Below are 16,104 nucleotides of genomic sequence, written 5' to 3'. Positions count from 1 at the left end.
ATGTTCCAGTTTCAGTATTTTAACTGTTGCCACCTAAGGGCCTAACCCTGCAATCTTCACTCAGAACAGTTGTTGCTGACATGGGTAGGCACCCACTGAAGAATACTCAAGGGAACAAGAGTAACTGGATCTTAGTTTCTTCATTTATTGTTTCCACTGAGGTGGAATCCACCACACTGTAGGCTTCTTCAGCAAAGAAAATATAAGGATCTGAAAGCGAATAACTGTCTATTCTGGATTATCAGATAAAAGGAAACACAGGCAGTCAATATTAAATCCAATATATTTGAAATCGATGTTTAGTTGAACATATGTATACAATGTAGCTGAAAACTGAGTTTTTTGCATTAAAATATTTTCACGTGTGTAACATGCAAGGCTGTTTCTATTCTCTGAATATCCTGAAGTGCCCTGTTCCCACTGATGTCAGTGGTAGTTTTGCCACTGACCTCTACAGAAGTAAATTCTAAGTGTTTAGCAGTATTCAGGCTTCCATCACATTCTATGGATATCAATTATGCAAGTCTTTTGGGCTTGACGCCACAACCCTTACTTTCACATGTTGCCCTCCAGGCACCGGGACTGCTCACATAAGTAAGGGCTGCAAGTCTGCACCCCAAATATGCCTGCACATTGCATAACTAAAAGTTTATTTATTTTTAATAAAAAGTTTTGTTGAGACTAAAATGTGTGAGCCTAAAGTACAACAACCCTTCTTAAGAAGGAGATGACAGCAATGTTCAAGATAGAAAATTAATCAGAAAAAACTACTTGTATACTATTTTCCCATTACAAAGTCCAGGTGACATGTAACAACTAATGTAAACTTTTAATGTATAAGTGTCTTCTCCTTTTCCTTTGCTATCAGTAACTTTTCAGGCAATTTCATGGTTATTCCCATGTCACTAGTAAACTGATAGAAACTGCAACAAGCCTTAAACCCTGTTTGATCTCAACATATTCTTTATTGATGTTTGTTATGCTCTGCCCTTGCAGCTTCCAGGAACCATCTAACACAAATCATGCTAATAATTTTCAATATAGATATAACAAAAAGATAGCAATAAATAATGGCTCTATTATTTATTGCTAGTGTGTGATATCGAAATGTGGTCAATATATACTGTAAACTATAGTAAGCACACTACACTCAAAATATCCAGAAGCCTGTAAACACTACATGGAAAAAAACCCACAGTAACTACTTCAGACACTAGTTAAGAACTGGGGACCAGATTCTACCTCCCTTTAAGCAGGTGAAAAATCAGAAATAACTGACAACTGAAGTTGGCCCTCACCATTTAAAAAAAAAATAAACAAAAAAAACCCCAACCTTAAATCCCATGTAAACTGAGGATTTATCATCAGGCTGTTTTCAAAAAGCAGTTATTATGGACTAAACATGCAAGGTAAGTTTAAAAGATAATTCAAATGGAACAGCACAACAAAATTTTCTACATTCTTTGTTTTTTTAGTGCACCTTTAAATAATAATAATAAAAAAAATCAGCCTAACAGGTCCAATCCTATTAGGTAAAGAGTGCTTCCTAGAAGGAGACAGATACTCAACCATCACTGTCTGGTTTGCATTCCATTTAAAGTAATTTCTACTTCTATTCTGATTATTTGCATGGCCACATTTCAGCTTTAAACCAATTTATATGGCTATGACAGAAAATCCTGTAACTATGACCCCATTGCAGGGCACTGCTGCATTACTATTCCGGTTTATTTTTTAAAAACACTTGTGAAGGGCGCCAGATTGAAAGCCCTGAAGAATGGCTGGCCCTCAGAAAAAACAGAGGCAGCAGTAGGGCTAGATTCACATTGCATGTCCATTTGGCTCAACTCTAGCCAGGTTTCTAGTGCAGTCTCCAGATCCATTCAAATCCTTAGCCTCTTCACTGAGGCTTCCCATAAATATGCCAATTATAACAACAGCTTTTGTGATATGGGCATGTGGTCACTAGGAACTGGATTGACACTAGTTTATTTCATGTACTTTCCCAAAATGCCACCACATGTTAAATGACTTTCAGACAATAGAGAGCTGAGTAGGATCCAAACTGTTGACCTCCAGGCTAATTATTCTGTAACCCCCAATTATCAAGTCTCTCTGCCATGATTTTTTTGGTGGGGGGGCGGGGTGGAAGAGAATTTTAATTTCCATCATACCTGCTCCTTAGTTTACACATTTTATATTCTACTACACATAATCCATTTCAGAGATTTGTTCCAGAGAGTGCCATGAAAATTCATTTACACAAAGCAACGGTGTTAGACCAACTTTATTTCCCAATCAGGTATTCTTTAAAGGAAGATTGTGATGGGTTTACAGACCCCACAAAAAGGCTAAGGGAGTGAAGGAGCAGAATAGGGCCCACCAGGCCCTGCCTCTCAGCTGTTGTAGAGCATGCTCCAAAAGGAGGGCCTGCTTAAAAGAGGACTCTGACAGTCAAGCGGGGGAAGAATGAAGGAGAGGCTGTCTGCATGGAGGAAGCCAATTTGCAGCTTCTGGGACAGAGCAAACCACAGGAGAAGGGTCTGGACTGTGGGTAAGACCTAACTGGGAGGGTTTTTCCTCCCCTGCTCCCTGACAAGGGAGAATATCTGAACATTGAGAAGTTTGACTATCTGAACTGCTGAGACTCATGGGGAACTCTCCTCTGGGAGGGGGCAGAGTGCTGCAATCATCCTCCAAACTGGAGAGAACGGGGCCCAGAGAAAGCTGGTCTGGATGTATCAGCAGGAGACGAGCCTCTCCCCTTTCTCCTTGGGCTGGGATCTAGTGGAGGGGGAGGGCCAAGGTCTTTCTACCTTCTCCCCTCCTTTGGTCTGGAAAATCCAGAGTATTAGGGAACAACAGACTAACTCAGCCACCATGCCCATGGACTGTCCAAGCAAGGCCATCTCAGGACTCTGGGGACTGCTGAGTCATGGCATGCCCATTAGGCCTGTTAGCCCCAAGTCAGCCCACTACAAAGATCCTATTTGGAATTTCAGTTCAAACCTTTAACTCGAGATCCAAAGTACTGTAGGTTTCATCATGTAAATCTCATCATGACTTTATTTCAAAATATAGTGTTGGAAATTTAATGTCCAAATTTATAAATCTGTCAAAATCTCATTTACAAACTAGTCTCTTCACACATTCTGACTGGAATATTATAATGTCTATCGTCTTCAGTTATAAGAGTCACCACGGGCCAGTCCTCCTCTGGGTCATTGGGATAAAGTGTGATGAATTCATCAGTGCTGTATTTATACAATCGATAAACTCTGATGGTATGCTGCAGAGCATATGCAAGAAGAAACATTTCCACCTAGGTTGGGGAAAAAAAATCAATTAGAATGTAATGCATAATACTAATGTGTATTTTTCAGAGTGTTATTCTGTATAAGACCACCCTTAAAATGGAGAACCAAGCTCAGATACTGAGATTCCCCTGCATGGGGAAATTCGCTGAAATTCCATCCTACGGATAGGCCATCCTCAGGGCTCAAGTACACAACAATTTCACACTGTGTGCTCATTACACAATATAGCCAAAAATTTTAATCTCAAGTCTTAATCTTAAGGCAGTGAAATAGTTTGTTCGAATGTTTGAAAATCAAGCCACTTCATTTCAAAATTACAGCTGTGTGTGTTCAAGGCTTTCGGAAGAAATAATGCCACTTATTTCAGTGCTTAAGGTACCTAACTTTAAGCATTCATGACTGAAAATCGTAGACCTATACCTGTATCATTTCCTGAACAGAGGCTACCAATCACTGAATGCTCCTTTACTTCACTGATACAGATAGGAGTCAGTCCAAGTGCACTAGATGTTCAGAATTTAGTCTAAGACATGTAATTACAAGGGTTCCGATAGATTTGACTCCCCTTGGACAAAGCCTAAATTCTTACATTTAAAAACCAAGAACTGTTTAAAGCACTTTGATATACATTTGCTTTAGTATAACTAAAGCAGTATTTAATACCTGTTATTTTTTAAATTTACACAAGAGAATTGTAAGGCTGAGGGGGAACCTCTGCTTGACACTCCTCGTGCTGTATAAGTTCAATTATTTCAGGACTTTAGTTTCTGGTGCTACACATGTTAAAAGCAGTAGCATTTTCTTTATAAAACATACAATTTCAAAAAAAAGGGAATGCCTATGCATTCAGAATCCATGTCCCAACTCATCTTTAGATAGTTTCACTCTGTCGAGGGACATTTAAATAAGGATATGACTGCATAAATAGCTGGAATAGAGTTGAATTGTGCCCCAACAGCAGCAGTGCAGACATATGTTGCTCAGTAAAAGCTCTAGCGCATTGTACTTCCCCAGGAAATGCCAGGAAGAACACAAGTGTTGTGCCACCACCACACTTGAAGGTACTATGGGCATCCACTCACATCTGCACCCAGCCAATTCTGCCAGTTGGAGCAAGGCTGATGGTAATTTGTGTCTGCATGCACGTTACAGCCATTGCCCCCACCCCATCTGGTAGAGACTAGCACTGTCAGCAGCATTAGCCTCTGTGGTCCTTGTGCTCAGCAAGTATAAGAACCTTATTAAGCCTGTTGCCTTCATGGATGTGAGGTAGCAGAGGAAGAGTTCCCCCCATTGCTTCCCACCTGTCTTGAGAACTCATACAGGGCCAGGCATACCCTGTTCTAGTCATAACTTATCAGAACAGTCTCATTGATTTCAATAGGATTAGTCACCGAGTAAAGTTCAACTCGGTGTGAGTAATGGTGACAAAGCTGAACCCCAGGAAGAGTCAACAAGTTAAAGGCAGGTGATAGCCAACTTTACTTGAAAAGGTGGAACCTAAGCACCTAGTCAATGAGAGTTTAGTACAAACACTTAAATGGGAACAAGACCTGGTCCTTAGCTATTATTAAAACACATGCACAGTTGAGCACTGCACTTATGGAGATTGTATCCTGCAACTACACTTCTGAGGGCAGTTTTACTCATTCAAGGAATCCGGTCTCCTTTTGAGATCAGGCTCCCTGATTTTTTTTTGATTTTTTTTTTTTTAAATGTTTGTACTACCTTTCACACCATTAGCCTTATTAGCCAGTTTGTGAGATATATATATATCAGTCATGGTTCATTTAGGTAGCTGCAATTCCTCAAGGACGAATTACACCTTTTTCAGATAAATCAAGACCAGTAAAAATGTCTATCAGTCAGAAAATGGATTTATTATGCAGTTCTTGTTTCATATACATTTCCCTTATGTAATGAATTTGGTACTGCTAGCTTTTCATATATACTTATCTTTATTTTGACATTTTAAATCAACATTTTAAATAATTAAAGAGTAGTGGCCTGTTCTGGTACAATGAGAATCATAGAAGACATTAATCTAATACTTCATTTACTTTATTAAAAAACTATATGTATAAAAATGAGAAAAATGTGTTATCCAGGAGTTATATGCTCCAGAAAACGGGGGTTTACAATTATAAGCACAGACCCTTAACTAGATCACCATTAACAAAGTACTGCTATTATTCCATTTACTGAGCAGCTACCTTTCTACAAGCATCAAACCACATCAAACTTAAGCTGCTACAGCTTTGCTGATTTCCAAAGCATTTCAGAAAACGTTTTCGTGTTCAGATTAGTTCTGCTGCTACCACAGCAGGAAAGTCCTAGACACGAGAAAACTCCACGTACACTAGAAGGCATAAATAGCTCTCCTTACTTGCTCAAGGCCTCCAGTGTGACCTATTTGATTCAAGTGGTTATTCATTAGCTGACTGGGGTTGCTGGATGTATCCCGGGCAAACAATAGCCATGAGAACACTGGTACTTTCTTTCCTTTTTTATCATAATATAATTCAATAGCTTTCTTCAGCATCAAAAATTTCACAGCTTCATAGAGACTGTACTCCTCCTCTTCATTTGTAAACAATTCATCACAAGCTGCTTGTCTCTCTACAGGACTTTTCATTTCACTCATACTCTCCCACTGTAAAAAGCAAACATAGGATTATCAACATAAGTGACAGCATATCACTCATAATTGCAAAAGGAAAGAAGGACCTTCTTTAAGTGTAGATTGCCACATTTTCAGCATAACTACTTTGAATTAGATGTATAAAGGGCTCTCACACCTTTTTTTTTTTAAACTTAAAAATAATAAAATCTATTTTAAATACTCCCATAGCTGTAGCTGCTGCTGTCTTTTTCCTGTAGCAAAAAGTATCTGATGAGGCCAAAATCAACAGAAAGAAAAAGAAAGAGGAAAAAGTAAGGAGAATGGGGTGGAGAGCCAGATTCTGATAGGAGAGAGGCAGTAACCTTTTCATAGGTTGTAACAATACCTATAATTTTCATATTCTCCCTGCATCTCAAATACCCATAGTGCTTTAGTTATTTTGCTCCTAATATTCTCACAGAAGTTACATAAATATGCATATAAGCAAATATTAGCATTTGAAGTAGTAGATCTGTGCCTATTTAAAATGTTTAAAATAAAAATATAAACATATGCACACAGAAGACATGAATAATGGAACCATTAAAACATTCTATTAAGTCAGGGGTTTTCAAACTGTGGGTCAGGACCCCAAAGTGGGTCATGACTCCATTTTAATGGAGTCGCCAGGGCTGGCTTAGACTTGCTGGCACCTGGTGATGAAGGTGAAGCCCGAGCCCCATGGCCTGGTGACAAAGGGGAAGCCCAAGGGCTTCATCCCTGGGCCATAGGGCTCAGGTTACAGGCCCTCTGTCTAGAGCTGAAGCCCTTGGACTTTAGCCCCTCCCCCAAACCAGGGCAGTGGTGCTTCGGCTCTGGGCCCCTCAATCCAGGGCAGCAAACTCAGGCTTTGGTCCCCACTCCTGGGGTCATGTAGTAATTTTTGTTGTCAGAAGGGGGTCACAGTGCAATGAAGTTTGAGAACCCCTGGACTAAGCAGATTCCATACTGTAATAAGAAAAATCAAATGCTAATCTGTAAAGAGTACAGCACTTGGGAAATGTTAGATAACAAATGCTATAATGGCTATACGTACATACATAAACACACAAATGATAAGGGGCGTAAAGGATCATTTTGCTATGTAAAGATTCAGTCAGTCATTCTATCACTGCCTGCAGCCATCCATCACCCCACTGTCTCTCAGATACTAAGAGCACTTGTTCAACAGGGAACACACCTCTGCTCTAAGGATGTACAGTAAACATCAACTGAAATAGTGAGAGTGAACCTAGAACTATGTATTTATAGTATTAAAATTTTATGTTGACAGACTAGTCTATGCAACAGCTAATTCAAGGAGGTAAAAGAAAGTTCCCACAAATTAGGAAACAAGAAAATTCATTAAAAGTGTCACATACTGTAGTGGTGCAGTATAGTTCCTCACACCCTTCTGGTATTTTACATTTATATAGCATCTTTCATCGCTAAGGCTTCTAAAAACACTTTATGTGGTACTACATAAATGCAGGAAATCCTTTCACCCGAGACTGAGAACAGCTAGGTGGAGTGCCAGTAGACTGCTCAACAGCAATAGTGAGGGGGTAGATGGAAAATATTGGACCAGAGTGCCAGGAAAAACCTCCAACTCCTTAGAAACAAGGGATTTTTCCATGCCCATGAAGACTAGAAATGTCCTCAGTTGGCGAGGTCTCATCCAGAAAGCACACAGCTCTTCCCCAAATGAGCTCTCTTACTTAGAACACAATTATCTACTTAAGTAGTGAAAGGCTGAGTCACCCTCACAGGAGTGCTACACTACCAAGTAGTGCCATATAACATGAATTGTGGCACAAGGTTAGTGCAACACTTTTTGTGTTGCAGTAATACAACCCACATTGTCTCAAGCTACCTCCTTCATTATGTGTGTATTATGTCCATCATAATATGAAGGTCTGATCAGTTCCATAACTGTATGGCAGGAATATCCTGGTAAAACTGCTCCAGGAATAGGTTAAAAGTCTTTCCACTTTCCTTGTGCTTTTAGGCAAAGAAATACTATGCCTTAACATGGAAGGGGTGAAATCAAAGATTTAAATATTAATCTAATACTAAAGAATTCTAAATTCCATTTACTATTCTTAGAAGTTTTCTATTGCCTTTAACTAGTGTCATAAACTCCAGATACGTTAAATAATTAATTACCCTTCCTAGAATAATAATTTTACTCTACTAGAATTTAGGTTGAATCGGTGGAGAGCTAAACATACTTATTTGTAACTCACTAAGGAAAGTGAACATATAATTTATCCAACCTTCTTCCTTAGAAGTATTAAGTAGTCTTTAATTTCGTCACTTAGTTCTCCCATCTTCCTGCCCAGTTTCTGTCTTAGCTGCCACTCTTGGATCCAATCATATTTGCTCAGTAGATTTTCTGGAAGCTACAAAGTTGAGAAAGAAAAACAAGCAACTTATTAAGTCAAATCCTGGAAGTAAAATTGTCAAATTGTGATATTTTACTGAAGATATTGCTACGTATTGCTGCTTACAATGGTATCCTCATTCTTCAAAAAAAGCTGTTGTGTACAAGTGCACACCACCATTTTTTCCCCCTTTTTTAAAAAAGGGAACGAGTTTGTTGCATCTTTTGTTGGAGAACAGCTGGAATTAAATCAGCAGCTGGGAGATTAGCCCATTACCAGGCCATGAGCCAGCCACAAATCCTTTCCAATGACACAAATGTAATTAATGCACAGGTGAATGGTAACAATCACCAACTACTAGTGGTTTGAGGGATTGTGTGAAATTAATATTGGTTCAGTTCCATATAAAAAGATATTCTTAGTAGACAGGCCAAGGACTGAATGAGGATGAGGACTTGGCTTGTGGCAAAACACCCAAAACTTAATAGACTTAGGCCACCTAAATAAAGCTAAGGTAAGGCCAAGAGTTCCCCCCATATTAGGAATATTTTGTAGGCTTCACTATTCTTGAAGGAAGGCAAAAAGAGTTAGAAAAATAGCAAAATATTGTAACTAACTCTTGCCTTCTATTTATCCTTTTTATTTTGGCCTACATGCCCAACCTGCACGTAAGGGGTTTCTTAAAACCTTATCAGCACAGCTTATGCTCATGCTGAATAACAGTCAAAGATCTGCAGCAATTGTGTATTAATTGTCAAATACTAATGAGCTGAAATAATATAGTATTTGAAACTGATTTAGGACTAAATTTTAAGTGGCTTGAGAAAACTAACAGTCCAAAGAAATACATATTCAACCCAAGGTATCTGGTGTAACTGAACTCTAGAAGTAGTTAACATATGATCAAAGAAAGGCAGACTTGGTTTAAGATTTCCCTTGAAAGAAAAGAAAGGGATAACTTAGGAGATGCTAGCATCCACATCTGCATAGATCCTGATTTCTTAAATATGTAAATTTTACCACAACAGCACAGAAAGATGATTTACTCACCTTGAAGTTACTTGAGTTCAAGATGTGTTGTCCCTAGAGAATAGTGCACTCAGTTACTTCAGGTTGCACGTGGACTCAGGACCAGTGACTTTTCCCTAAGAGTGTCCATGTGGTCTATGCATGTACCTACACTCTCCTTGTGCTCTACGTTGAGGGAATAAAGGGGGCTGCCGCCACCTTAGCACTTCTCTACTGTTAACTCTCAGTAGGGGGAAACCAGGCAGTGGGGAAGGAGGCTGAGTAGTGCACTACACAAGAGGGGTAATACACCCCTAAGAACTCAAGTTACTGCAAGGTGAATAACCCATCCTCCTCCTCCAAGTGACTGTCCTGACCTAGCTCTGAAGTGGGGAAAAGGGAGTGCTCCATCATTAACAGTTGCATCTTGATTTTCCAGCTTTTCCATGTCTTGGATTTGAGCACCAAAACAGAAGTTTCACTTCTGTGGAATATGCGACTCTTCCAGGCAGCAAACGTATGAGAGCGTCCATCACTGACCAGGATAGCCTCTCTACATGCGAGGCAACATTTAAACCCCAGTGAATCAGGCATGTCCCTCACATGGAAGATTTTCACAGAGGAAATAAAACAAACCTTTTCAGCAGCGGGTAGCTAACTATTACTAAATAAACGAAGGAGAACAAACTCTGCAAGCAGCTGAGGCATGCACAAAGACGACACACTAAGCTCCGTCTCAGGCTGAGGCAGTTGAGAAGGAACAGAGGCAATCTGCCCATGCAGCTCAGTCTGGAGCACGAAGTTATCATCAGTGCATGTGCAGTCTGAGCAGACCCTACTAATGAATCTCTATGATCAAAGGTGTGTAGGGTGCATGCTCACCAGGGAGCTCCCATAGTGTCAAATGAAGAACCCGAGGGGTTGTGCAGATCCAGAGGAACAACTGGTGCAGAGACAATCCAGGTAGATTTTGGAGAGTGCTGGGGGACAACTTCCTGGTGCAAGTGCTGGAAGAACCAGTGAGGGGCCATGCTCCTCTTGACCTGCAGCTCACAAACAGGGAAGAATTGGTAGGGGAAGTAGAAGTGGGTGGCAATCTGGGCAGCACTGACCATGAGATGGTTGAGTTCAGAATCCTGATAAAAGGAAGGGAAAAAAAAAGAACAGTAGCAGCAGAATACAGACCCTGGACTTCAAAAAACATACTTAGCCTCCCAGGGGATCCTGCCCATCAGTTCCCTGAGGGAGTCAAATACGAGGGGGAAAAGAGTCCAGGAGAGCTGGCTGTATTTTAAAGAATCTTTACTGAGAGTTCAGGAAGAATAGCAAATATTGTAGGCAACCAGCATGCCTTAGAGAAATCTTCGGTGAGCTTAAACACAAAAAGAAAGCTTACAAGAAGTGGAAACTTGGACAGATGACTAGGGAGGAGTATAAAAATATTGCTCGAGCAGGCAGGGGTGTAATCAGGAAGGCCAAAGCAAAATTGGAGTTGCAGATAGCAAGGGACGTGAAGGGTAACAAGAAAGGTTTCTACAGGTATGTTAGCAACAAGGTCTAGGTCAGGGAAAATGAGGGGCCCTTACTGAATGGGGGAGGCAACCTAGTGACAGATGTGGAAAAAGCGGAAGCATTCAATGCGTTTTTTTGCCTCAGCCTTCACTGACAAGGTCAGCTCCCAGACTGCTGCACTGGGCAGCACAAGATGGAGAGGAGGTGAGCAGCCCTCAGCAATGAAAGAACAGGTTAAGTACTATTTAGAAAAGCTGGACATACACAATTCCATGGGGCCAGAGCTTATACATCCGAGGGTGCTGAGGGAGTTGGCTGATGTGATTGCAGAGCCATTGGCCACTGTCTCTGAACACTCATGGCGACTGGGGGAGGTCCCGGATGATTGGAAAAAGGCAAATATAGTGCTAATATTTTTTAAAAAGGGAAGAAGGAGACTCCAGAGAATTACAGGCCAGTCAGCCTTACCTCAGTCCCTGAAAAAAAATCATGGAGCAAGTCCTCAAGGAATCCATTTTGAAGAACTTGGAGGAGAGGAAGGTGATCAGAACAGTCAGCATGGACTCACCAAGGGCAAGTCAAGTCATGCCTGACCAACCTGATTGCCTTCTATGATGAGATAACTGACTCTGTGGATATGGGAACAGCGGTGGATGTGATATATCTTGACTTTAGCAAAGCTTTTGATAGCGTCTCCCACAGTGTTCCTGCCAGCAAGTTAAAAAAGGTATGGATTGGATGAATGGACTATAAGGTAGATAGAAAGCTGGCAGAAAAAGCAGATGGTCATCTGGAGCAGAGATGCATGCTGGAGTCAGTGAAGATAGCTCCACAGCTCAGGTCACAGAAGAAAAGGGTGCTGGCTCCAATGGCAACCACGACTACATCAGAAGGAATCGTCCAAGTAGCAGAGGGTGCTGCAGTTTTGCCCTTCAAAAGGAGCCCAATCCAGTCCTTCCTTGTACCAGGTCATCCCGATACAGAGCATGATGCTCCTGATGACTTGGTAAGGGACAAAGAATTTCTGCCTCTTTTAAAAAGGCTTGGATGGGTAACCGCCCTAACCTTTGCTTTTATGGGAGTGCTTATGTCTCCCTGCCCTGGCTCTGCTCTCCAGAATCTCTTGGAGCCAAAGATCTTGGAACTGCTCAGGACTGTAGACGAGCAACTATTCCTACCTTCTTCAGGCTGACATATAGCAGGGGTCCCTAGCCAGAGGGTGTTCCTGTCTTCCTGGCCTCCTTCATGAGCAAGCTTTGGAGCAGAAACTTCCCTGGACTGCTGACTTTCACTTAGGAACAACCTGCAGATGCCATACCTTGACAGGACAAAGGCTTCCCTCAAGGAGTGCAGACAGGTGTTGTGACAGGGATTATATCACACACAGTGATTTTTTGAAGCTGGGGATCTTTGGCTTACTCCCCTGCAACCACTGGGAGTTCAGAGTGTGGGGGAGTATTGAAACGGCTCCCTGTTATGGTGGGGTGTTCCAAAATAGAGAACCAACCCTGAAAGCTTGCTATGAAAATTTTAAAAACTACTTACAGAAAAAGCTGAAGTCAGAACAAACACTGAAGCTCAGTTCTTAGGATCTAGGATGAAGACAGTGGTGGTCCAGCGGCAACCCCTTTTATTCCCTTAACGTGGAGCACCAGGAGAGTGGGAGCACATATGCAGACCACACAGACACTGCTACAGAAAAATCTGTTCCTGGGCACATGGAGTGCATGGGCAACCTGAAGTAACTATAATTCACTATATAAAGGGACACTCAAAGAGCCACCAAAATTTTATGCCCCCCAAAAAAGAAAATAATTATATCAATATCCATTCGAAGACAACATGCAATATCAGAATCTTAAAATCAGTATATTTTTAATTTAAAAAAAAATTTTTTTTGAACTCAGGATTGAAGTATTGCTAATTGTCACTAATACACCTCACTCGCATGCACACTGCTACTCTCTTTACACCCACTGCTGAATGAATTTCAGCATAGCACAAACCTTACTATTCTATTCTGGTAATCTGCCCTTTTAAAAAATTGCAAAAAATAAAAAACCCACAATGATATATAGTTCAACATTTTCAATATCTTTTTTTTTTTTTTTAAACACAGTTTGACTGGTAGAAAAAGTTAAGAAAATATGAAGTCAATATATTTAAAAACCCACCAAGTACGAATTACACACCTCTAGGAAGCTCTCGTGCTCTAATGCTCTTTGATACAACCCCTCAAAGTGCATGTTGGGAGGTTTCCTTTGTAGGAGGCAGGCAGTGGGGTACCCCTAGAGACTATTTTTATGAAGTCTTTTGTATTGTACTGTTGCTGCAGATGTAATCCGTGGCAGTATTGCTGTCAGAAGTTACAAGACAGCTTTTCAGCAGAAGTACACTGACAAAGTTATCACATTTTGGAAGTTTTAAAACTGGATTTAATTAAAGGGATTAGAGCTTTATTGTATCAAAAGTAGTAGAAAATTAGGACACTGATCCTTTCTATACCAAAATAGTCCTGTGATTAAAATATATGATGAGTGTACAATAAAGCAAACAAAATATCCATTTACTACTTGTAATGCCAAATGCACTTGTAATAAAAACCTCAAGGTAAAGTATAAATAACATTCAAAACATGCAAGAGTTCCTCATTTTAAAGGTACTTTCAACGTGTCTCATTAATGAAGTATCTGAAGCAAATCAGAATGTTTCACAATAGCATTGTAACAAGAGCACTGTTCAACTGCCAATTACTTTGGCTAGGCTTGCATTAGAACATCATAGGATAATTTAAACAAATTCTGCAAACAAAGAAAAACATATCTGTCATGGGTTCTGAACATTGTGTATTAGTCCACAGAATCTGCACAGTTTCTAGTAGCAAACTTTTTGAAAAGTGAATTTACTGCTGGTGAAGCAACAGAATGCAAGTATCAAAAGCTGAAACAATCTAGTTATCCACAGAATACAGAAACATTTTTGACATAAGCTTCACCATACTACAAATGCACCTCCAACTTGATGTATAGGTGTACGAGGGAGTTACTGAACTCAATACATCTTTTCCTTAATACCAAAAGATAAGTTTCCAAGACGAACAATACATTTAATCTCAAGGTAGCTATTCACAAACTGTCGAAGTTGCACTGAAGATTAATTCAATAGAAATCTCAAATATTTAATTGAAATTAAGGTATTTTTTTTTGAATATTGTCAAAATAACATGGTAACTAGGTAACTTTCATGCTATATAAAAGCAAGGAACCAAGAATAGTAATTGAGGATGGATAGTCCTGTGGTCAAATAACTGGGCTGTGACTAAGGAGACTTGGGTTTAGTGCCCAGCTCTAAGAATCACTTAATATCTCTCTCTGCCTCAATTTCCCACCCCCCTCTTTAAATCTGGATTAATATATTTGTGACAGATATTGCAACTCCATGCAGTATCTTCATGGACCACTGTATTAAATTTGTGAATGGTTTATATGTGATTATGCTATTCCATGGGAGAGGGTTACCACAGCTCCTCTAGGAACTAAAAACTGTGTGTGAGAGAGATTAAGGCATATCACTGAGATTACAGCAACTCTAGAGATGTATCACTCCCTCGGAAGGTTTGCATAGATGGTTCAAACTGAGTTTTCCCGAGATTCAAACAAAGTGACTTTGGTATAAGGTGAGTTTTGAACTGTCAGAGGGCTTTCTTTCTCGTCCAGCAAACGAATCTGAGCTTTTGTCCAAGGGGGTCGCCATCCTGCTGAAGGGTCCATAGAATATGAGGGTTGGAAGGGACCTCAGGAGGTCATCTAGTCCAACCCTCTGCTCAAAGCAGGACCAATCCCCAACTAAATCATCCCAGCCAGGGCTTTGTTAAGCCTGACCTTAAAAACCTCTAAGGAAGGAGGTTCCACCACCTCCCTAGGTAACCCATTCCAGTGCTTCACCACCCTCCTAGTGAAAAAGGTTTTTGCTAATATCCAACTTAAACCTCCCCCACTGCAACTTGAGACCATTACTACTTGTTCTGTCATCTGCTACCACGGAGAACAGTCTAGATCAGGGGTCAGCAACCTGCGGCATGCGTGCCAAACACAGCACGCGAGCCAATTCTGAGTGGCACGCAGCTGCCTGCCGCGGTCCTGGCCCCCAGCCTAACTCGGCCTCCCCACCCATCTCTCTCCCTTGCAGGGGCAGGAGGCAGAAGCTTGGTTCTGCAGCAGCCAAGCTTCCCCCTCCCCCGCTTCTTCCCCCAGCATGGTGCTTTCCTGCCCTGCCCCCTCTCCTTCCCTGAGCCCATCAGCTGATTGCCCTAGCAAGGGGGAGCGGGAAGAGCAGCAGTATGCACACAGCTCTGTAGAGGATGCAGAGAGAGGTAGGGAGGGGGCGTTGAGGGAGGGGGTGGAACAGGGCATATCCCTTCCAGTCCCCTGCCCTGAGCTGCTCAGGGCAGGGGGTGGGAGCACCCCTACGAGCTGAGCTCCCCAGCCCTCTGCCCTAACCCTCCCCACACACACACTCAGCATTCTGCCCTGCAGCCCCATACCCCTAGCCCTCTGCCTTGACCCTTGAACCCCCCCACACACACCCAGCCTTCTGCCCTGCACCCCCACACCTCCTAGCCCTCTGCCCTGAACCCCTCCAACCCAACACATACCCAGCCTTCTGCCCTGCATCCCCACAGCCCCATCTCTCTGCCTTGAACCCCCCCACACACCCAGCCCTCTGCCCTGACCCTTAACCCCCACACATACCCAGCCTTCTGCCCTGATCCCTGCACCGCCCCCACCAGGGCCGGCGCTTCCATTGAGGCGAACTAGGCAATCGCCTAGGGCACCAGGATTTTTGGGGGGCGGCATTTTGCCAGGGGGGCGGAAAGCAGGCAGCTCCAGTGGACCTGCCGCAGTCATGCCTGCGGAGGGTCTGTTGGTCCGCGGCTTTGGTGGAGCTGCCGCAGGCATGCCTGCGGATGGTCCACTGGTCCCACGCGGCTCCGGTGGACCTCCCGCAGGCACAGCTGCAGCAGCTCCACCAGAGCCGCGGACCAACGGACCCTCCACAGAAATGGCTGCGGCAGCTCCACTGGAGCCGCGGGAGCGGCGCGGCGAAGCGAAATGGCCGTGCACCTAGGGCGCGAAAAATTCTAGCGCTGGTCCTGGCCCCCACCCAGCCTTCTGCCCTGATGCCTGAAACCTCCGCCCCTCCCTCTCAGTCTGGGGTCCTGGCCACAGGCCCTGCTCAGTCT

General features: G+C 42.3%; 1 protein-coding gene across 8 annotated transcripts in view; it reads right to left on the bottom strand.

The window, feature by feature from the left end:
* Positions 1-265: 265 nt before the first annotated feature.
* Positions 266-16,104, bottom strand: part of OTULIN (OTU deubiquitinase with linear linkage specificity) — a 47,515-nt gene continuing 31,676 nt past the window's right edge. For all 8 annotated transcript variants that reach the window (XM_030551726.1, XM_030551727.1, XM_030551728.1 and 5 more), the window contains 3 exons: positions 8,235-8,360; positions 5,704-5,970; positions 266-3,322 (listed from right to left, as the gene is read on the bottom strand). In XM_030551726.1, the coding sequence (XP_030407586.1) occupies positions 3,128-3,322; positions 5,704-5,970; positions 8,235-8,360 (588 nt within the window). In that variant the 3' untranslated portion in view covers positions 266-3,127. The remainder of the gene's footprint in view (positions 3,323-5,703; positions 5,971-8,234; positions 8,361-16,104) is intronic.

The sequence above is a fragment of the Gopherus evgoodei genome, chromosome 2, assembly GCF_007399415.2.
Source record: "Gopherus evgoodei ecotype Sinaloan lineage chromosome 2, rGopEvg1_v1.p, whole genome shotgun sequence".
NCBI classification, from domain to species: Eukaryota; Metazoa; Chordata; order Testudines; family Testudinidae; genus Gopherus; species Gopherus evgoodei.
Note: the sequence above shows the minus strand (reverse complement) of the source record. Positions and strands in the feature narration are given on the sequence as shown.